Raw genomic sequence first — 23,732 nt, 5'->3', positions numbered from 1 at the left:
TAATACAGATATTTTGCATCATATATTTTTCTCTGTTTGGGCCTCTGAAGTATTATATAAATATTTTTTAAGTCCAGTTTGTGTGTATCCATGTGTTCAAGGAAAAGGGAGAGACCAGAAAGTTATGGCATCATGCACCATTTTACTCATGTCTGTTCCTGATGGTGAAATCAAAACGTCATGAAGCAGTGAACCACTTCGAGACTTTTTTTCAAGAATGTTACACTACTGTAAAGCATTTCATACAGTTAGAAGAGGGACATCTGCTGGGTATTTGTCAAAACTGCATCTGAGTGGAAGACCTGCAAAAGCCCCAGTACTGCATTTTAGTCCTTACATTAGGATGACAGCTGAATTACCTCCCTCTGGTATTCAGTTTATTTATTTTTTCTTCCTAAGAACTTCCACATCTTGTAGTATTATTGATACTTTTCATTTATGTATAAAAGCCCTGATTGTTAATATCAAGCAACATTGTATGATTGTCATGTACCAAGTAAAAACTCCAATAAAAACTTGAATTATATCAAAACACACAAACAAACACACACACACACACACACACACACAGACACACACACAATTTTATTTACAGAGCCCAATATCACAACAAGATGAATCATGTCATAATTAATAAAGGCATTTTTAAATTATAAGAGAGTACCTTGGTTTTTGTATTTTTTGTACATCACAGAGCTTTACAAAATTTGTTGAACTGATAAAAAAAACAAAACAATGAAACACACAACAGTCAAATAATTAGTTAGTACAGTTGTAGACAGTAGGCCTATATGATGACTAAATCACTCATAATGATACATAATTATAGTAATTTTAAACACTACATTGCATTGTTCTGTTCGGCAAAAAAATGTATATGCAAATGATCTATTTAATGAAACAAATGAAATAAAATGTCAATTTAATGACTGTATAGTAACTGCTGTCGACCATTTATTTCTAAATGAATTAAATTTATTTCTGTTTTTCATTTGTCTATACTTAAGTTTATACTTTGATTAGACTATACTTTGTATTTCTATTGATGCTAATTTCAATATTGTAATGATAATTCTCCTTTATTATTTTACCTTCTGTCACTATTATTTTCTGCTTACGTGTTGTCTGTAACGTGATGTTTTAAGCACTGGTCTAGAAACCCACTGTGTGTGTAGCCTTTGTATACTGAACAAAAATATAAATGCACGACTTTTGTTTTTGCTCCCATTTTTCATGAGCTGAACTGAAAGATCTAAAACTTTTTCTGTGTACACTCAAGGTTTATTTCTCTCAAATATTGTTCACAAATCTGTCTAAATTTGTGTTAGTGAACACTTCTTCTTTGCTGAGATAATCCATCACCTCACAGGTGTGGCATATCAAGATGCTGATTAGACAGCACGATTTTTGCACAGGTGTGCCTTAGGCTGGCCACAATAAAAAGTCACTCTAAAATGTGCAGTTTTATCACACAGCACAATACCACAGATGTCACAAGTTTTGAGGGAATATGCAGTTGGCATGCTGACTTCAGGAATCTCCACCAGAGCTTTTGCCTGTGAATTGAATGTTCATTTCTCTGCCATAAGCCATCTCCAAAGGTGTTTCAGAGAATTCATGAAGAAGACTGTGTGAGGAAAATGGTGGTCACACCAAATACTGACTGGTTTTCTGACCCCCCTGGACCACCCAATACAGTAAAAGTGCACATTTTAGAGTGGCCTTTATTGTGGCCAGCCTAAGTCACACCTGTGCAATAATCCTGCTGTCTAATCAGCATCTTGATATGCCACACCTGTGAGGTGGATGGATTATCTCAACAAAGGACAAAGGAGAAGTGCTCACTATCACAGATTTAGACAAATTTATGAACAATATTTGAGAGAAATAGGCCTTTTGTGTACATAGAAAAAGTTTTAGATCTTTGTGTTCAGCTCATGAAAAATGGGAGCAAAAACAAAAGTCGTGCATTTATATTTTTGTTCAGTGTATATTATTGTTATGCTGGTGTATTGTGTAGATTGTACAATAATTAACACATAAAACTAAATAAAGAATATTCCCTCATACACACTCACTGTCCAATGTACAAACTTAAACTGAGAAGTCATGGACATTGAACCAGATCAGACCTATCCTTCTAATCCATGTTGTAAATCTCAGCCATCATCATTGTGTTTGGTGCCGGTGGAAAAGCACCAAAAAAGAGAAAAGCTTAAGCCGGGAAGGGTTTTGGCACAGTTGGGCATCTGAACAAACATGTTCCTACACTGGACCACAGGTTTTGGTGGAGTTTGGATACATTTTGAATTAGCAGCACAACACCAAATATACACATAAGAAATATTACCAGACAAAAAGAAAGAACATAGTGACAGTACCTATAAAAATAGTAATGAAAAACAGGCATTCATCATTAACAACAGCAGAACTACTACAATAATAATAATAATAATAATAATAATAATAATAATAATAATAATAATAATAATAATAATGATAATAATAATAATAATAATAATAATAATAATAATAATAATAATAATAATAATACTAATATTAATAATAATAATTCGGTACTATTTTTATACACCAGTAAGAAAACTAAATTACCAACAACAGACATTGCAATAAACAAACAATACACAACATTGCACCACAGAACTGCAGTCTGAGCAGAGCTAGAATAAATGTCTAATGCTCACTCTCATCTCCTTGCAATAAGGTACCTTATTGTAGAAAAAAAAAAGATATAATTGTTATTCATTCATCAGACACAGATGACTTATGTCATTTTCACATTCATAGATCCGTGTCTATTCGTTAGAAAAATAAATTCCCTACAACAGACTGATGCCTGTGCATCTGCGCAGAGCTGATCAGACCTCTGTTAATATGAGCTGTAAGTCAATGTGTTTGGTGTTGACAAAACAGCCTCAGTTTTATCAAATATGTTCATCACACATACGGTTTTAGAGTTTGAGATTCTCAATAGGAATGTTGAGCAACTGGACCACAGGTTGGTGGAGTTTGGATACATTGAAGTTATTTATAACGGGAGTAAGTGTGAAAATCCGTGGATGGGTGTTGTCCATGTGGGTGTATATGGGTGGTTTGGAGGTGGTTTCAGACTAAATCCAGGGATCCTCAGAGGTCTACATGAGTCCAGCATGAAGAGACAAAGGTCCGCTATCGGCTTCCGTTCACTGTCAGCCTCCAGTCCTTCACCTGCAGCTGTTTTATTGGCTTTTATCTGTGAAGAGAAAACACAAGAATCCCACCATCCTGACTGGACCGAGGACACACAGAGAGATTGAGTCTCCACGGTTCTCATGGTGTGTTTAAGGCCATCCCGTGCTCTGAGCTCCATTTCAGTCTAGTCAGACACTTGTGTGATCGGACATCTCCAAGTCCAACTATGGCAGAAGTAGCTCCAGCTCCCGCCGCGGCTCCGGCCAAAGCCGCCAAGAAGAAGGCGTCCAAGCCCAAGATGGCCGGACCCAGTGTCGGGGACCTGATCCTCAAAGCCGTGTCCGCTTCTAAGGAGCGGAGCGGCGTGTCTCTGGCCACCCTGAAGAAGGCTCTGGCCGCCGGAGGATACGATGTGGACAAGAACAAGGCCCGGGTCAAGACCGCGGTCAAGAAACTGGTCCTGAAGGGGGCTCTGGTCCAGACCAAGGGGACCGGGGCCTCCGGCTCCTTCAAGATGAGCAAGAAGACCGAGACCAAGGCCAAGAAGCCCGCAAAGAAAGCGGCTCCCAAAGCCAAGAAGGCCGGCGCCAAGAAAACCCGCAGCCGCAAAAAAGCCCAAAAAGGCAGCGGCGGCCAAGAAGGCCCCAGCCGCCAAGAAGGCTCCGAAGAAGGCCAAGAAGCCCGCAGCAGCGGCCAAGAAGGCGGCCAAGAGCCCCAAGAAGGCGGCTAAGAGCCCCAAGAAGGCGGCCAAAAAGGCCCCCGCAGCCAAGAAGGCCCCGGCAAAGAAGGCAGCCCCGAAGAAGAAGTAAAGAGTCCCAGCCTGAGACAGGACCCCCACTGAACAAAGGCTCTTTTAAGAGCCCCCACCACTACTGTAAGAAGACACTTCCTCTGGACACACAGGGAATGGCTTCACTAATACAGCTGACGGACAACAGCTGTACACTAGTTTACAAACAAATAAACATTACTGACATCATTTCTATACCTGGGGTTTCATTAAACAACCCAACAGAAAAGAAATGCACCAGCACTAAAAAATACTGGTGTTAACAAACAGAAATACAATGATATATATATATTTTTATTTTATTTTTTTTATTTATTTATTTTTTTCCCCCTGTACATATCCACTCACTGTATCAATACTTCAGTTTGCACACTCCAATTTGCACTCTGTACATATTCCATTGTAATATCCACTGTAAATCTCAACCCATTGTTGTCTGTCTCTAGTGGACTGTTCGTCTATTTGTGTTTAGGTCCACATGTTGTCTGGGTTCATGTCGAAAAGCAATGTAAAAACCAAAGCCAAATTCCATGTATGTGTTCACATACTTGGCCAATAAAGCTGATTCTGATTCTGAAATAAATCAGGTTGGATGACTGGGCTGTAAATTATTCACCTTCAATAGTATTAATAATCAAACCACAGATAAAACCAGTTATTCAACAAACACATAGTGTTAAATCTGTTTTTCTCAATCATTCAATTTGATAAGTATTCTGGATTTCAGTTTTTTTGAAGTAGACTGTTGATATTCTATTCATAATTGATTTAATATATTATATTTCATCAAAGTAAATTATAGACTGACACTATTGTTCACTATTCTGTAAAAATTCTAATGGCTCTGAGTCAAATCTTATTTTCAGTTTATTTGGATTAAAGCACTTATAGCAGAGGGTTTGTACATGTTTTCACACAATGAGCTTATGCAACAAAAGATGAAATAGTTATTTATTGAAGAAGGAATAGAAGTGAATCAAATAATCCAATCCAACTTTATTTGTAAAGCACTTTAAAACAACTGCAGTGGACCAAAGAGCTGTACAGAAGAATAATTAAAACCAAAATAGAAGAATAAAATACAGAATAGATTTAAAGACATAGAAACTGTACAAAAAAGAAAAAAAAGGGCTATACAGAAGAATAAATAAAACCCAAATCAAAGAATAAATACAAGAAAGATTAAAAAGCCATACAATTAAAAACAACAAAATAAATAAAAAAAGATAGATAAATAAGAACAATAAACCACTTAAATAAATAAATAAATTATATATATATATATATATATATATATATATATATATATATAAAAAAAAAGATTACATATATCCTGAAGATGGGAATGCTGTTATTTCTAAGACAGTTTTAGATGGATAAGTAGAATGTAGCTCTTGCCCTAAAAGAATATATGATCTGTTACAATAAGACGTCTTACCTGTGACACATATTGTATTGGCTCTAAAATTATTAGCAGTAATATACTTCTACTTGTAAAGCTGCCAAAGGAGTTTACAATCATGTTTGTAAACTCAATAACGGAACTTCTGTTTGTTCTTTCTGTTTTGTGTAGATCTAGGTTTGGTCTGAAATCTGTCGTGTCAGACTGGAACAAGTTTTCACTTTTGTTTTAAAAAAAAAAAAAAAAAAAAGGAAAAGAAATCTAATCTTATGGCTCTGAATGAAGTCTCAGTCGTCCAACAGACATGAAACAAGACTGTTGGTTCATGTTTTCACACACACACATATTTTAATTTTAATTTCCCCATTGTTAATTATTGTTTGTGTGTGAACCTCTAGTATGGCCATAGGTAGTTCTGTGTATTTACTCTGCTGGTTTGTGCTTAGATGTGTAAACTGCACATACACACACTCACACTTTAGGAGTGTATGTTTGTTTGTTCCTTTCACTGTGACTAGTTTCACACACACACAAATGTATAAAGTGACTCAAACTAAACGTATGATTAACTCTAATGCAATTAGAGATATTGATATAAACTACACACTACTGTTGTGTGTTCATATTTGTTAATAACAGGAGTTGTGTTCTTTCTCAGTGAGTGTGTGGCTCTTAAAAGAGCCGTTTTGGGTTTTGGATCATTGGTCCGTGTGGACTTCTACTTGGCCTTGCCGGCCTTCTCGGTCTTCTTGGGCAGCAGAACCGCCTGGATGTTGGGCAGGACTCCTCCTGGGCGATGGTCACTCCTCCCAGCAGTTTGTTGAGCTCCTCGTCGTTGCGGACAGCCAGCTGCAGGTGACGGGGGATGATACGAGTTTTCTTGTTGTCACGGGCGGCGTTTCCCGCCAACTCCAGGATCTCAGCGGTCAGATACTCCAGCACAGCCGCCAGATACACAGGGGCTCCGGCACCCACCCGCTGGGCATAGTTCCCTTTGCGGAGCAGTCTGTGGACACGGCCCACGGGGAACTGGAGCCCGGCACGAGAGGAGCGGCTCTTGGCCTTAGCTCTGGCCTTACCGCCGGTTTTGCCTCGTCCACTCATGATTAGTTTTCTTTTCAAGTCTAGACTCAAACAGAAGTGTCCGCAGATCCACCAGCTCTACATTATATACTACTGCTGCTGCGGCTGAGCGCGCGATGGTGTGTGTCCACCAATCAGAAAAGGGTATTCCTCAGCCCCGGCACAGGGCTGTCCACTGTGACTTTGAGCGGGTAGTTTGAAAGAAACTTTATCCAATCAGCAGCTGATATGGAGGCGGGAGTTGTTTCTCTGGGCGGGGCTGATGGGCGGGACGATGTCTGACCAATCAGGAGCCGAAGATCTGAACTGCGTCACCGTTTTCACCGCAGACCCACGGGTAAAACCAGCCTCTGTCTGCTGCTCACTTCCATTTCTTCTGTAAACAGAGAAAAGTTCAACCATGGCCAGAACCAAGCAGACCGCCCGTAAATCCACCGGAGGTAAAGCCCCCAGGAAGCAGCTGGCCACCAAGGCTGCCCGCAAAAAGCGCCCGGCCACCGGCGGCGTCAAGAAGCCTCACCGTTACAGGCCCGGTACCGTGGCTCTGCGGGAGATCCGCCGCTACCAGAAATCCACCGAGCTGCTGATCCGCAAACTGCCCTTCCAGCGGCTGGTCCGAGAAATCGCTCAGGATTTCAAGACCGACCTGCGCTTCCAGAGCTCCGCCGTCATGGCTCTGCAGGAGGCCAGCGAGGCTTACCTGGTGGGGCTGTTCGAGGACACCAACCTGTGCGCCATCCACGCCAAGAGGGTCACCATCATGCCCAAAGACATCCAGCTGGCCAGACGCATCCCGCGGAGAGAGAGCTTAGACTGAGCATCCACTGAACACAACGGCTCTTTTCAGAGCCAACACATGGACACAGAAGACCTGCTTCTGTTTGGGTCATTCACAGCTTTAGTGGAGAAGAGAACCACTACAGCACAGTGTGGAGGTTTTTATGGTTATATTGTCTAAATGGAGGGCAATTGTAGTATAAGTGATTAAACATGTAAGAGGAGACCTAGAAATTACTTTTTAAAATAACCTTTATTTAATTCACAGGTGTCAAACATACGGTCCGGGGGCCAAAACCAGCCCACCAAAGGTTCCAATCTGGCCCGTGGGATCAATTTACAACTGCAGAAGATATGAACAGTCAAGGGTGTTCAAACTCGAAATAATAACATAATGACTCCAAATGTTGTTGGTTTAATGTGGAAAAAAAATGACATGTCTATAAATAATGAAAACACCAGTTTTTTTCTCTGATTTATTGTTAAGAACATTGAATTCTGATATCCTTGATAAAATGTCAATAACCTGAACAAATATGAACAACCTGAAATGTCTAAAGAAAATAAGTGCAATTTAACAATATTCTGCCGGTTTGTGTCTTGGTAGATCTGATCTGTAATGCACATGTAGAAATCATAAGTTGAGGCATAATATGGATCAAATTTTTCTTATTTATTTTTCTTCAGAAATGTCAGTTTTTCAGGTTATTCACATCTTTTTGTTTTGGATAGTTTGTAAAATGTAAATGTTTTCCTAATTTAATGTTATTTGGAGTTGTCATTATTTATAGGCTATTATATTATTTGACTGGTCCGGCCCGCTGGAGGTCAAACTGGGCTGAATGTGGCCCCTGAAAGAAAATGATTTAACGGATTTAATTGAAGGGGTTTTACAAAGCATTACAAAACACAAACATACCCATCTATACTTAACCATATACATATTTCCCCACCCGTATATATATATATATATATATGTATATATATATATATATATATCCACTCCTAAAAATAGACAATTACCCATGTTCCCGATGATGAATAAAGACTAAAATGTCTGTATATACACATAAGAGGCTACATAAAATACAATATAATACATATCACAACAGCTTACAAAGGTAAGACCCTCCTAGAATTATTGAAATACATCAGCAGAATCAAATACATGCATACATCCATTCCTCTGGTCCTCCCTTTTGTACTTGTTCATCAGTTGCTAATTGCTCAGTGATCTTAATGGACACATGGATGAATGAGAGCTTCAGGTGATTTCTTGCATTGTGACGTGGAGTTCAGTAAAATGTACTGAGGAAATGGTACCTGATTTGTATCTAACCCTGTTCAGTTTCTGTGGAGTGTAAAGCAGGAATACCCATAGTTTTACCTGTGTTTTTACCAAATGATAGATTTTTACTGTAAGATTCTCAAACTGGCTGTGGCTGACTCAGGAATTATGCCATTCCTAATTATGTTTTGGATTTGAAAATTATCTCATGCACACACATACTAGAACTGCCTATCGTGTTCTATTTATGAAAAAAGATTTAATGAATTTGTTATTGACAGTGCTGGGAGAATATGGCATACTGAGATACTTTTTTTTCCAACAGATTTTGAATTGAGTCAGTTGTGATGAGGCAGAGCTGCTGAAACCGCTGATCAGACCACAAACCAGTTAGGTGATTAATTCAGGTAATGAAGCATTTACTGCTTTGAATGTCATAGATCACGTGTTTTTTGTGCACCAAAGGAAGCTTTGAGGCAGTGATTCTATGCTTTTCAGGGTTTGAAGCATGTGTTGAAGCTTCAGTGTCACACTTCCATCAGTTACTCTTGTGATATTTTCCCCCTAGCCTGTACGATATGATGCTGTACAGAAGTATATGCATAAGTTTATAGACAGTAATAAACATTTTGACTGAACTATGTAGAACATTGGACAAATCGCAGACACTCCCATGGAATATTATAGACCTAAGTCTGGATGTCTTTTAAAAAAAAAAAAAAAAAAGAAAGGGGTGAGGTGTAGGATCTAAGTCTGTACATCTATGTGTTAGACATGTATGCATATTCCAAGTGTATGCATTTTCATGTTGCATGTTGGTACAAGTTTCATGAAACAAAACTTAAAAAAAAAACAAAAAAAAACTGCCAGTCTAGTGAAGTTAATCTCTCAGATCTGGTGGGTGGCTCTTAAAAGAGCCTTTGGGTTCAGGTCTGGGACCACAGAGGTTTACTTGGAGCTGGTGTACTTGTCACGGCCTTGGTGCCCTCAGACACGGCGTGTTTGGCCAGCTCACCGGGCAGCAGGAGGCGCACTCCGGTCTGGATCTCCCTGGAGGTGATGGTGGACCTCTTGTTGTAATGAGCCAGACGAGAGGCCTCAGAGGCGATGCGTTCAAAGATGTCGTTGACGAACGAGTTCATGATGCTCATAGCCTTAGAGGAGATGCCGGTGTCGGGATGGACCTGCTTCAGGACCTTGTACACGTAGATGGCGTAGCTCTCCTTCCTTCCCTTTCTCCTCTTCTTTCCTCCTTTGCCGGCGGTTTTCGCCACGGCTTTCTTGGAGCCCTTCTTGGGCGCGGACTTTGCAGGTTCAGGCATCGTGTTCTTTTAAAAGCAACGAATGATTCCAAAGCGCAGAGCCACTGTATTTATAGAGACTCCATGCAAACCCAGCTGCGCAGGCCCCGAGCTGTGATTGGCTCAACGGTTCAACGGGGCGGAGTTAGTTAGTTTCAGTGGGGAGGGTTATTTTCCGTGGTAACATGTTGAATCTGAACACAGGCTGTGCGTAAAAAAGGGAAAATGACCACAAGGCGCATAAGGGGACAAAGGACTGAGGTTTTACTTCAGACTGAAGTGGACTCGGGTCTCAGTTCAGAGTGTTCTGTTAGTGTTTCGCTCTGAAACTGAAGTGTCTCATCTCATGAACTAAATACAAAGTAGCCACATGATGTGAACGGATGCTCAAGAAGCAGATTAATGTTTACTTCATGTGTTCTTTAATCAAATCAATGATCAGATAAAGAACCAGTGGATTTTTCTATTTGCTTGAACTATTCAGTGTGTTTATTATGGATATAGGGTGTAGTGTCTAAATTATATATTTCCATATATCTTTGCATGCATTCCATATGTCATATAGGCTTTTAACTCTATTCCAGATATCTTCACATACATTCCACAGGTCATATAAGATTGGGTTACTTTGTTTATATTTCATTGTGTTTTATGAAACGTCTTGACCTTTTCTGTGTGTTGTGCCCAGAGTAGAAGGCCAAGCTGACACCTGGGTAGAATAAAAATGATTTCTCACAGGGGCTTATCTCTGGATTCTGGGACTCCCTGGCACTAAAGCCAACACACTTTGATACAACATAATTTTTCCTTTCTTTATCGTATAAGAGACAAAACCCACTTTATATCCGTGTACTCTCACTCAGACAGCTTCAGCCTCTGTCTGATCTTGTACCTTCTTTTTGAGCTCCAATAAAACTTATACTTTGAAGACACTGCACGCCTGAACTGGCCATTCCTTTTTGAGGACGAATAAGTGGAGTATTATTTTTTCCATAATAAGGGTTATGTTGTTAGTAAACCAGAATAGTTATTCCACACCAATTGCATAAATATAATTCTCTTATTGTGGCACATGATAAACAAATAAACAAACAAAAACAAAAAACAGGTTTTCTTTATTCACCCTCTTGTGAGTTTCTCCAAAAACAGGCAAATTAATCAAAAAGGATTGTTCATTTTCCACTCATGAACTGAAGGGTGGTTTAAACAATTACAATTACAATCCATTTTATTGTCACAGTATAGGACAAGCCTGTAGGACTGAATGAAGTATTGGATTCTACCTGCATTTGGTTCTTGTCACTGAACCGCTAAGAAGTGTGGGTAAAGTCTTGAGAATAGGATTTGATCTGAAGTGCATGACAGGAAGTAATATCTTTACATGGTGAGTGGGTGGCCCTGAAAAAGACCTTTGATTTGCTGATAATGTAACATATTTAACCTCCGAATCCGTACAGAGTGCGGCCCTGTCTCCTCAGAGCATAACCACATCCATGGCGGTCACCGTCTTCCTCTTGGCGTGTTCGGTGTAAGTGACAGTATCACAGGTCACGTTCTCCAGGAAAACCTTCAGCACTCCGCAGGTCTCCTCGTAGATCAGACTGGAGATCAGCTTCACTCCACCACATCGGGCCAGACAGCGGACAGTGGGCTTGGTGATGTCCTGGATGTTGTCCCGGAGGACTTTACGGTGACGCTTAGCGCCTCCTTTACCGATTCCTTTACCTTTTCTTTCTTTCTTTTTTTTTTAATAGCCTTTATCTAATTGAAGGAGTTTTACTAGGTAATACAAAACAGGAACATACACATCTATACTTGATAACCATATACATGTTTCCCCACCCATATAAACATCCACACATAAAAATATACAATTACCCATGTTCACGAGGAATGAATAAAAAAAACATCTGTATATACACTCACACTTGAAATTTACATCAACACATATATACACAAAATATACACAATAACAAATGCACATGAGTTTAAAATATGCATACATGTCTACACACACACACTATACATGTACAGACTTACACCCTACACCTTATCCCCTTCTGTTTGTTTTGTTTTTGTTTTTTTTACTGTGAGAGACAGACTTAGAAGTCTATGATATTCCATGGGAATGTCTGCAATTTGTCCAATGTTCTTCTTCTGTGTAATGCAGTCAGAATTTGTTTGACCACTGTATTTCTGTCTATGAAGTTGTGGTTAATGACCGTTCACATCTTGTTTTCCAAAGTTTAACTGAAACAATGCAGATTATTAAGTGGAAGAGTCTTGTTCATTCGGTGGTATTTTTTCCTCTAGGAGTCCATACATGACTGAACGGTAGTTGATAGAGCAACTCAAGCCAATGTTTCTTAAAAAGGTCCAAGCAACTTGCGCTCTGCAACAGTCAATAAGTACATGTTCCTGGGTTTCATCCTCTCCACAGTTTATCATTGGACATACTTTGGTTGTTACATAACAACTCCAGGAAACCAAGGCTCTGGCTGGAAGTCTGCTCACAGAGATGAGCCAGCGGACATCTCTGTAATTTTCTGAGATTGATTTGTCCTGCATGATTTTAAGAACAGTCTTCTCATTATCATTCACATATTTATAATCCACCAAACCACCGCATTTAAAATCACTTTTACATTTGTAGATCCCTTTTGAAGTCCCCTTCACCCAGTCAGTGTTTAAATGATTATACTTTTCCTTTATGCCACCATATATGATCTTATAATATGGACCTTTCCTTGCCCTGCCCTTTTTTTTTCTCCCAGGTGGACAGGTCATCAATCCATATTGCTTTTCTTGACATACCCATGGAAACATTCTTAATAAAGGCTATTGTTAGTTTGAGACTGAGGTCTAGTGCACTGAGTCCACTAAGTTCTTTACTTTTAAACAATAATATTGTCTTAGTGACCTCTCTGGTGGTTCCCCAAACCAGATTTACATACTGTTTATTAAGTCGGATTATCGTTTTCTCAGTTGTAGGAAAGATGTTAGCCAAGAAAGGAGTTTGGAAAGGACATGAGTTTTCATAATGTTAATTCTGCTTTTATAATGTGTATTCTTGTTCTGCCACAGGGGCGATTCTAGGATCAGACCTTTGGGGGGGGCACAGCCCCCAGGAAGCAGCTGACATCTGTTCCTGACAAAGATTTATTCAGCTATTGAATTTAATCCAGTTTTTAAATTTCTTAGAAAAGCCAAAGATTTTCCATAAAAGCATATATAACAAGAATGTGTGATAATCCAACCATGATCTATGTACAAGTTCCACTGACATACAATCCCACCACTATATTAGCCATTTGATCAGATGAGAATCTAATATCATCTTCAACCTATGATGTATAATATAATGTTTAAGGATGAACAATGATCAACTTTTCTCCAAAATGAGTGAATGTAAACTGAGGGGAAGGCTCAGCTGACCACAGCTGTCTATTATATTGTGTCTCAGCTTTTTTGGCCTGTTAAGGAATAACAGACTGTATTGAACTTTAGGCTATTTTTGGGCTATTTCTAAAAGCCTGTGCCCTCTAAATGGGATTTAGTACTGTGTAATATGATATGGAATTATGTGCTGTCCATGACATGGAGGAATGTTGCTCATGTCTCAATACAAACCCTTTTCCACCAAAAAGAACCCGGTGCTAGTTCGGTGCCGGTGCTAGAGCCAGTGCTTAACTGGTTCCAACCTGGTGCCTCTGAAGAACCGGTTTGCTTTTCATAGGTCAAGAGCCAAGCGGAGCCAAATCAGAGCCGCGTCATTACGTCGTCGTAAAACGTGATCACGTGATTGGATCTAGTGCGGGACTCGGGAGACGCTCGACCAGCAGTAAGCGCTGCACTTGTGTATACAGCCTGTTGCAATCCACAGGCGAAAAACACAAATATTCACTCTATGGCATTTGTCATAAACATAAATATGTGGATTTCTATATTGCATACGTAGAAACATAATACAACGATAGCCTGTAAACAGATAATTAGTGAGGTCAGCAGAACAGTATTGTTACCCAAGTTTAAGTGAGGCATAGGAAAACACGGACAAAGTGAACTTTATGCATTTCAAATGGGTTTATTCACACTGAAGTAAAAAAAAATAGGCTCAAATAAAAAAATAATAAAAAAAAAGCTTTAAAAACTTTACAAAAGGGAAGAAATCCAGGTGCTGTTGCTGTGAATCTGCCTCCTCGTCCATGGACAATAACTGTAAAGAACAAAACAAAGAAACAGTGCATTAATTTGACATGTTCTCCATAATGTGGACAATAACCCTGTCTACTGGAACACGGTTCTGTTAACTATGGGTTCAGTTCTGCCTTTTATCAACCCACCAAGGAAACGGCGTTTCGGAGACAAGACGTAAATGTTATTGTTAGCTTGTTGTTAACATACCAGTAGCTAGTGTTTTAACATCCATAACTTTTGTAGATCACTTTAATCTCTAAAGTTGACTTTTTGTGAGCCATTAACCATGTGCCTGAGAAATAAACCTTACCAGTATCGTTTGAAGCTGTTTGAACAACAGACTCGTCCACAATCCAAAGCCTCCAGTCCGTGTCTGCTGTGTCCCAGTTCAGTGCACTGGTAGTCGGATTCACCGGCCATTCTGACCCTGAAAAACTGCAACAGAACAAATTAAGAAACAAATGGAAGTCAAGGGATAAATCAATTAAAAGATCATCATTGTGGTTGTAGATAAAGGTAAACTGGATGAACCTCAAAAACAGACACTTTAATCTATAATCACTGAAAAACAATGCAGTTGTTCAAAGATATCAGACAAAACCTTTAATAAATCATCTGTTAGATTACATTAATGTAGTGTTCAGCTCATAAATGCCTAAAGTTTTATTATGTTTAACCCTTTATCCTCATATCTGTTTAATCCATCAGATGATCAGTAACACCATAGTTATTATTGTTTGAGTCTGAGCTGTTCTTGGTTTGTTTCCTCTGTTCACTCTGTGGTCAGATGGATGCAAAGAAAAAAACAGAAATGCAGAACATAGAGGTGTTAGAAACTTTTCACAGCAGCTATGATGAAAAAAAGAGTTTATTTAGTGTGTGGCCATCAGACCAATAATAACCTGAATTTAGTCAAACTATTGCACAGTAAAACACTAGAATATGGTAAGAAATAAAACAGGAAATCTTGTATTTATACAGATGTGAGAAACACAAAAACTGATTTAACATTTTTTACATCACACTATACATCAGTTTTGTTATGAAGTACATTTGAGTGATTTATTGATTAAAATACTTTTAGATGGCTTCGGATAATGGTTCTAACCAAACCAGCACATGTTAGAACTCATTAAGTTTTGGAAAGCTGCAGATCATCTACGGAAAAAAAAACTGTAGTCAATTACAAACCAGAATGATTGACAGAGGTTTGCTGTTCACACAGTTTTAATATGTAACTTCACAATAAAAATCATTCTGTTCATGTAAATAAAGATCTACAGTACCTGTAACAGAGAGAAGGAAGACGATAAATCCACTTGCTGATGTTAAACTCATTGTTGTTGCTGTTCTCATCTCACTGTCTGACTCTGACTTCAGATGAATTAAAAGATGTTAACAGATACATTTTAAAAAAGCGTCAGATAATCAGTAAATAATTGAACTTACTGGAATGGGTGTTTTCTTGTCCAGATGCCTCTCCTCTGTGGTCACTGAACTGAACATGAGGTTGTTAAACAGCTTTATTTCCTTCCTACTTTAACATTAATATTCATGCTAAGATAAATGTCATGGTTAAAAAAGCTAAAACTATTTAGAGCAAAGCTTGAAACATTTTAATATACCAACTGAATCTGATGAACTCTAATAGTTTCACCTTCCAGTAACAACCCTCAGTCACACACATAGAAACAGCTCTGACAGGAAAGAAAACCTGTTACATCCTGTGTAGCTCAAGGCTCAGTCTGTTATTTCCTGTGATGTGGTATTTGACAATTTATACAGGGTGTGAAGATGAAAAACACAGCCAGAAAATCATAATGCTTAAAAACAGATAAAATTGAACTATGATTAAATACAACCCCAGTTACAAAAAAGTTGGGTTATGGAGCAAAAATGTGAAGAAAAAAAAAGCAAAAACAGAATACATATATACAAATAGATTTTTTTACACAGAACGGATACACAGAATGGATTTAATAAAAAAAAAAAACATAAAGGATGTGAAAGGGATTATTTTGTGTTTTGGGGGCAAAAGTGACCACATTTGGACAAAATGGGTGGGGCTATGGGATTGCAAGTATGAGCTACAACTACAATGTAGCTGTCTGTCAAGAAAAGATTTGATTAAATTAACAGAAGCTTCAGAGGTCCAACTTTCCAAACTGTCAATCACGCCTTTCAATCAATGCCTTCTGTTTGACTTGTGATCTTATTAATGGAGGAAAAGGTTAAAGATGGAACACATTACTTATTAGAAATTCCAAAAACAATAACTGAGAAAAAACACTCCTAGAAAAAAATGACTTAAAAAGTTTAGAGAGAAGTTCAGTGTGAGTCCATGGGAGACAAGGCTCTTAGGAGCTGCCTCTAGTGGCCATGAGTGGTATTACCATTTCACTTTGGAGCCGAGGTCCTTGGCCTTTTGGTTTGGTTGACTGTGCTGTACAATACAGCTGAATCCTCGGCAGTTTCCTGAACTCTGTCTCTGACATAGAAATAGAAGATTAATCAGATGATTGTAAATTGATTTGATGTTTAAATACAAGAGAATGTCAGATCTCACCTCTGCTTTTTGCTGTTGTTATGAAATGGGAGAGCAGAGTACTCAGTAAATGTTGGTTCCTTCTTGTGTCTTGGGCACCGAGCTGGTCCAGTGTTGGAGTAAACTGGATCCTCCTTGTTCTGAGAGAAGTTGACGGTGGCGTAATGAAGGTTGTCCTGCTCCTCTGGGTGTCTGTGATTAGGTGGACACTGCACAGACAAAAATACTGTGAAGGAAACATTTCACCTGCGTACGACTTTATTTTAAATGGTGCATTCAGAGAGAGGACGGCAATCTGCTGAAAAGACCAATATGACAGAAAACAACGTTGAAGATATTCTATCAACATGTCAGCAAATGACAGAAAGGGGATATAAAACAGGTGAAAAAAGCAGGACAACTTCTGGTGAATGTAATCACATCATGAGTTGGTTTGAGTGAAGAACATGATGAGCTGCAGTCAGATGACATTTTCCAGAACAGCTTAGTTTTGTACTAAACACATCTGTTCTCACCTGTTGGCTGTTGTCCGCTCTGTCTTCAGGTTCAGATGATGTTTTCAAAGCCCTCCATCTTCTAGAGAAACACACAATGAAGAAACAAATGCAGCTCAGACACATACAAATCCATTGGTTACCACATAGATCATGCACTGCTTCCCTTTTTCCTCGACATGAATCTAAAAGGAATCAGTTTGTCGTCTAAACATGTATCGGCTAATGTCACAAGAACCAGACTTTACACTCCACTGCTGCCCCTTCATTCACTTCATGTTAAACATCACTTCATTCTTTCATTCTCTGCTGACTGAGGTGCACAAGCTGTTCATGACAGTTTCTTTTTTTTTTTTTATTAAACCTGTCCTTCCTAAATCTGATGTGTGTGGAATAATACACTACAACCAGTGAAGGAATGAATAGGAACACCAAAATGAGTTTTACCAAAAGAAATGCTGTCTGATAAACGGTGAACACAATCTAAACCGACACTGAACTTTTCTAGATGAGCCTTATCATTTCTCTGCTGTGATGTGTGTGTTCTGTGATCTTTGTCATCAGTGGATATTTAGTGAATTCCACAAACTACAGTTGTGCTTTTCAATAACCTTTTGTCAGGGCTGGTTGTGTGTTCTTTTATATTTGAAGTGTATTAGTAGCTATGAATACTGAACCTTCCAGACACAGATATGTTTATATTACAATCACTTCAGACACATTCACTGTTCTCAGGTCACTATTGTGAGAATATTATCATTATTACTGAACCTCTGGTGAATAAGACCAGTCAGTTTAAAACAGGAGAATATTCAATTACTTTTTTACATTATATAGCAATATATTATGTGTTTCTAATTAACTGATGTTACTTTGTAGAAACTTTCTTCACTTTGATATTATTATTATTATTATATTATTATATTATTATTATTATTATTATTATTATTATTATTATTATTTGTTGTTGTTTTTGTTTTTGTGTTAAATTATTAACAAACATGCTACATTGCTTTGGATATCATCATAGTCGAACTAGCAATAAAAGGGGAAAACATCCAAGGAGTTGAATAACTTCCATGCACTGCATAAGGTCTTGGTCTTACCATGTATAAACTGAAAGTCACTAAACCCCCAACAAACTACTTTTCCTCCCAGCATGAACTGAAAGTTCTCCAAAAGCACCACAGTTTCAATGCCTCTATTCTCATTTGGGTTTTTTTAAAAAACTGAAGAAGTGGCTGATGGTTCAAACTATATTAAAATTATTCCATGGCTCATGAATTCAAGGAATTCTCTGGTGAAATTTAATTTACCTGACTAATATGAAGACAGAGATGAGGATTATGGGAAGGAGAATGGCAACAGTCACTCCAGCTGCTACTGATTTCCATTTGGCTGAAAAAGAAGAAGAAAACACTGAAAGATAAAAACAACAAAGAGAGAAACACAGCACATGTTCACAGTATTAAACAGACTTGATGAGGTGTTAAAACTTGTAAATACAAATACAAAGAAAAACTTTAAGCTGCTGTAAGTCTAAAAAAAACGCCCTGGCTTTCTCTACAAAATGCTTTACGCATTAAAAAGCTCAACAACATTTACAAAGTGTGACTCTCACTGTGTTTTTAGTTTTTTTCTGAGTCTATGTGCAGTTAAATACAAACTCACATGATACAACAATCAGATGTGAGGTGGAGTTCTGTCGTCCTCTGCTGTTCTGGGCTTCACAGTAATAATTCCCACTGTGTTCAGATCTGAAGTCAGTGATGGTGAAGTTCTGTCCTGATGCTTTTGGTGAGTCTTCATCCTCCTTGTACCAGGTGTATTTAGTAACAGGTGGGTTTGCATCACTGGTACAGGTCAGAGTCACTGAACTGCCCTGAACTATCTGACCAGACGGACTCACGGACACAGAGGGAAGTCTGGGAGGATCTGGAGGAGATTTGACAGAATGAAAGAATGAATGAATGATGAATATGGTTCCTTTGTTGCTGTATGATGTGTTTCAGTGATTTGCAGATTCATCCTTTGCTGCATCAGAATCTCCAGAGAACAGAGGATTCTCATTGGATGTGTCACATGACACTAGACATATTCTACAAAAAAAGTATTTACTCACATTTCACATCAAATGACGTATTCTACATCTTCAACCCCAGACTGTTCTTTGCTATACATGAATATGATCCAGAGTCAGAGGAGTTGATGAAGCTGAGGACAAACTGCTGTCCTTCACCTCTTGACTGAAGTTGATTCTTTCCTCTCTTGTACCAGGTGTATTTAGTAACAGGTGGGTTTGCATCACTGGTACAGGTCAGAGTCACTGAACTGCCCTCAATGATTTCACCAGAGGACTGAAAGACACTGAAGGAACCTTGGAGCAACTGGAGAAGAAAACATTAACAAAACATTTTAAGATAAAAATCACAGTAATGTTTGATTTTTGACTCCACCCCTCATAACCCACCAAAGTATAAAGCTGACAGATGGAGACAAGATGGACAGAAGTGGTGGAGACACTGGTCACTTATAGAAGCTACAGTTTGAACATCTCTCCAGTACACACAGAAATCATTTGGAAATCCATGCAGTCATGTTACACTGCATTAGATAAAACCTCCACTAGATGGAGACATGTTAGAGGAAGACTGTGGAGTAAACTCACACACTGGAGGAGAGGAGAACATCTCATAACCTTTAACAGCACAGGAAACGGTATCTTCAGAGGAAAAAGAGGTGGAATAAGAAGATGATGTTTCACTCTGAATCTCCTGTCCATTCTTGAACCAGGTGTATTTGTAATTGTCAGGTAGACGACAGCTGCTGTGACACCTCAGCTCTACTTGGACACAGTTTGAATTCCTGCAGGATGATGAACTGGTCACATGGACGTGGAGATCTGGACGTGTTATGAAAAATAAAGATGTTATATTAACAATTTAACAAACACACAAGAAACTACACATATATACAGATTTGAACTATTAGATGAATGTATTTGTATATTTCTGAAGCATTTACCTGTGACAGTCAGAGTGACTCCAGGTGAACCAGTATAACGTCCACCAGGTTGGTTTGTTATAAACCTGAACTGGTACTGAGCTGAGTCGCTCTGTCTCAGGTCTGAGATTCTCACAGAAGAGTAGTAGCCCCCATAGTCATATAAAAGTACACGATCTTTGTACTCTGACTCTGTTTTCAGATCTACAGGTTTAATGTCTCCATTAATAAACCAAAATTTTTCCTTCATTTTAGTTAAACGACTATCGATCCAGTATGGGTATGTGTAGGTGCAGCTCATGTCGACTGTTGATCCTTTTAAGGCACAGATCTGAGTAGAAGTGTAAGTCACTCTCCATCCATTCTGACCCTGAACAACTGTAACAGAACAAATAAAGAAACAAATAAGTCAATGGATAAATCAATTCAAAGATCATCATTGTGGTTGTAGAAAAAGGTCAACTGGATGAACCTCAAAACAGAGACACTTTAATCTATAATCACTGAAAACAATGCAGTTGTTCAAAGATATCAGCCAAAAACCTTTAATAAATCATCTGACATATTACATTCATGTAGTGTTCAGCTCATAAACACCTGAAGTCTTATTATTTTGAACTCTTTATCCTCATATCTGTTTAATCCGTCAGATGATCAGTAACACCATAGTTATTATTGTTTGAGTCTGATCTGTTCTTGGTTTGTTTCCTTGTTCACTCTGTGGTCAGATGGACGGAAAGAAAAACACAGAAATGCAGAACACAGAGGTGTTAGAAACTTTTCACAGCAGCTACATGAATAAAAGAAAAATTTATTTAGTGTGACCATCAGACCAATAATAAACTTAATTTGGTAAAACTACTGCACAAAAAAACATTAGAATATGGTAAGAAATAAAACAGGAAATCTTGTATTTATACAGATGTGAGAAACACAAAAACTGATCTAACATTTTTACATCACACTATACATCTGATGTTGAAAAGTTTTGTTCTGAAGAACATTTGAGTGATTTATGATTAGAATACTTTTAGATGGCTTAGGATAATGGTTCTAACCAAACCAGCACATGTTAGAACTCATTAAGTTATGAAAAGCTGCAGATCTCATCCAGAAACTAAACTGTTGTCAATTACAAACCAGAATGATTGACAGATGTTTGCTGTTCACACTGTTTAATATGTAACTTTCACAATAAAAATCATTCTGTTCATGTAAATAAAGATCTACAGTACCTGCAAGAGAGAAGGAAGACGATAAATCCACTTGCTGATGTTAAACTCATCGCTGTTGCTGTTCTCATCTCACTGTCTGACTATGACTATAGATGAATTAAAGATGTTAACAGATACATTTCACAAAAGAGTCATTACATAAATAATAATAATAATAATATAATAAAATAATAATAATAATAATAATAATAATAATAATAATAATAATATAATAATAATAATTGAACTTACTGGAACGGATGTTTTCTTGTCCAGATGCCTCTCCTCTGTGGTCACCGAACTGAACATGAGGTTGTTAAACAGCTTTATTTCCTTCCTATTTTAACATTAATATTCATGTTGAGATAAATGTCACAGTTAAACAAAGCAAAACCTTTTTAGAGCAAACCTTGAAACATTTTAATATACCTTCTGAATATGATGAACTCTAACAGTTTCACCTGTCAGTAATAACCCTCTGTCACATACGTAGCAACAGCTCTGACAGGAAGAAAACCTGTTACATCCTGTGTAGATCAAGGCTCAGTTTGTTATTTCCTGTGATGTGGTATTTGACAACATATACAGGGTGTGAATATGCTAAACGCTGAAATATAATCATGAAGTTTAAAAACAGACATGATAGAACTGTGATGGAATACAACCCCAGTTAAAAAAAGTTGGGTTTGGAGCAAAATATGAGGAAAACAAAAAAACAGAATACATACATACATGGAATAAATTTTTACACAGAACGCTTACACAGAATGGATTTTATGATCAAGAAAAAACAAGAAGGACATGGAGGGGATTATTTGTATTTTTGGGCAAAAGCGACCATATTTGGAATGAAATGGGTGGGCTATTGGATTGCAAGTATAAGCTACAACTACAATGTAGCTGTCTGTCAAGAAAAGATTTATTAAATTAACAGAAGCTTCAGAGGTCCAACTTTGCAAACTGTCAATCACACCTGTCAATCAACACCTTCTGTTTGACTTGTGATCTTATTAATGGAGGAAAAGGTTAAAGATGGAACACATTACTTTGAAGCAGGGACGTGCACAGGTAGACCTGAGGTGTCCCTTAAGACCTGCCCCTCTGGCGTCGGTGCCCTTCTGGCGATCTTTTTTTTTTTTTTTTTTAAATGTAATTATTTATTTTTTTCCTCTTTCAAAGAAGACAACAGAGTCCGTATCGACATGACATTATAATCATACTTTAATATTAAGTTAAATCCAAATAATTCCCAGTGCCTCCTGTCCTTTCCCCAGTCCTCCTCCTGTCTCTGCCTCTCTCCTGCTCTGCTTGTGTTCCACTCATGCTACTCAGTAGCTCTGCTGTTGCTGATCACACATCGCATGGCCTCGACTTTTTGCAAGAGACAAACTGGTCAGAATAGCAGTGCCTTTGACTTACAACTGTTTAAGCAAATCTTTGTCCCGTTCCCCACAAGTTTGGCTGGTTAGTGTAGCCAGTAGCCCAATACTAGCATGTGTCGGCTATTAGCTGTCGCAAGCAGAGAGGTCACAGAGGTCACGGCCCACGGCCCGGTGATGCTAATTCAGTGCATTTGATAATGTGAGGAGAGATGGAGGGGCGAACCAGCAAACTGATGAAAATCCTCTGCTACTTATTTGCGTGAAAAATTGTGAGTACCCGGTATATTTCCAGAGTCACAAATCTATAATAGCCTATGAATCCAAACTGTGTCTAAACGTGTGTGTTGTTGTGTCAGGCTGAACAGAGGCAGTGGAGTTTGCAGTTTGTGGGGAGTGGACCAGAGGAGCAGATCAGAGGTGAACACCCAGACGCTAGGCTTCATGTTACATTCACATTGATTGGAGTATTACACACAATATTAAAGTTAAATCAAATCCCCTTTTTGGAAATTACTGGGATGTGAAGTTTCAGATTATTAAATTATTGTCAAAGTTGTTGTTTGTCATAATAATAAGTTACACAAGCATGAAAAAAATCTGTATGTCCACAACACAGGTGACCAACATGTGGCCCGGGGACCAAATCCGGTCCACCAAAGGGTTCAATCCAGCCCCTGGGAGGAATTTGTGAAATGCAAAAATTACACTGAAGATATTAATCAAGGATGTTCAATTCATTTTAGGTCATTTCAGTCTAAAGTGGATCAGACCAGTAAAATACTATCAAATAACCTATGAATAATGAAAACTGGAAATTTGTCTCTTTGTTTAGCATAAAAAAAAGTGAAATTACACAAAATGTTTACATTTACAGACAAGTGTTTTACAAAAAAATGTGAATATCTGAAATGTCTAAAGAGAAGTATGTGGAATTTTAACAATATTCTGCCTGTTAATTAATGTTTTGTGTGTATTTGAGATCCAATGCGACCTCTAAGTTATGATTCACTTGTATAAATGATAAACTGAGGTGTAGTATCGTTAACATTGCACTTATTTTACTA

At 38.2% G+C, this 23,732-nt stretch overlaps 2 protein-coding genes and 4 pseudogenes across 2 annotated transcripts; 2 read left to right on the top strand and 4 right to left on the bottom strand.

Annotated features, from left to right (window-relative positions):
• Window positions 1-3,393: 3,393 nt before the first annotated feature.
• On the top strand, window positions 3,394-4,088 carry LOC115425030 (histone H1-like; annotated as a pseudogene).
• Window positions 4,089-6,015: 1,927 nt separating this feature from the next.
• Window positions 6,016-6,541, bottom strand: LOC115425140 (histone H2A-like; annotated as a pseudogene).
• Window positions 6,542-6,867: 326 nt separating this feature from the next.
• LOC115425103 (histone H3-like) lies at window positions 6,868-7,279 on the top strand (annotated as a pseudogene).
• A 2,179-nt stretch (window positions 7,280-9,458) lies between these two features.
• Window positions 9,459-9,855, bottom strand: LOC115417987 (histone H2B-like). Its single transcript, XM_030132257.1, has one exon. It carries the CDS (start codon window positions 9,852-9,854, stop codon window positions 9,459-9,461), a length of 396 nt encoding a protein of 131 aa, XP_029988117.1. The 5' UTR covers window position 9,855.
• Window positions 9,856-11,269: 1,414 nt separating this feature from the next.
• On the bottom strand, window positions 11,270-11,715 carry LOC115417984 (histone H4-like; annotated as a pseudogene).
• A 4,712-nt stretch (window positions 11,716-16,427) lies between these two features.
• LOC115417977 (B-cell receptor CD22-like) lies at window positions 16,428-20,448 on the bottom strand. The gene is made up of 7 exons (XM_030132232.1): window positions 20,094-20,448; window positions 19,738-19,971; window positions 18,741-19,004; window positions 18,386-18,467; window positions 17,091-17,151; window positions 16,597-16,784; window positions 16,428-16,518 (listed from the first exon to the last, which is right to left on the bottom strand). The coding sequence occupies exons 1-7, from the start codon at window positions 20,371-20,373 to the stop codon at window positions 16,428-16,430; spliced, it is 1,200 nt and encodes a 399-aa protein (XP_029988092.1). The 5' UTR covers window positions 20,374-20,448.
• Window positions 20,449-23,732: the final 3,284 nt, after the last annotated feature.

The sequence above is a fragment of the Sphaeramia orbicularis genome, chromosome 1 (assembly GCF_902148855.1).
Source record: "Sphaeramia orbicularis chromosome 1, fSphaOr1.1, whole genome shotgun sequence".
In the NCBI taxonomy this organism is placed as follows: domain Eukaryota; kingdom Metazoa; phylum Chordata; class Actinopteri; order Kurtiformes; family Apogonidae; genus Sphaeramia; species Sphaeramia orbicularis.
Note: the sequence above shows the minus strand (reverse complement) of the source record. Positions and strands in the feature narration are given on the sequence as shown.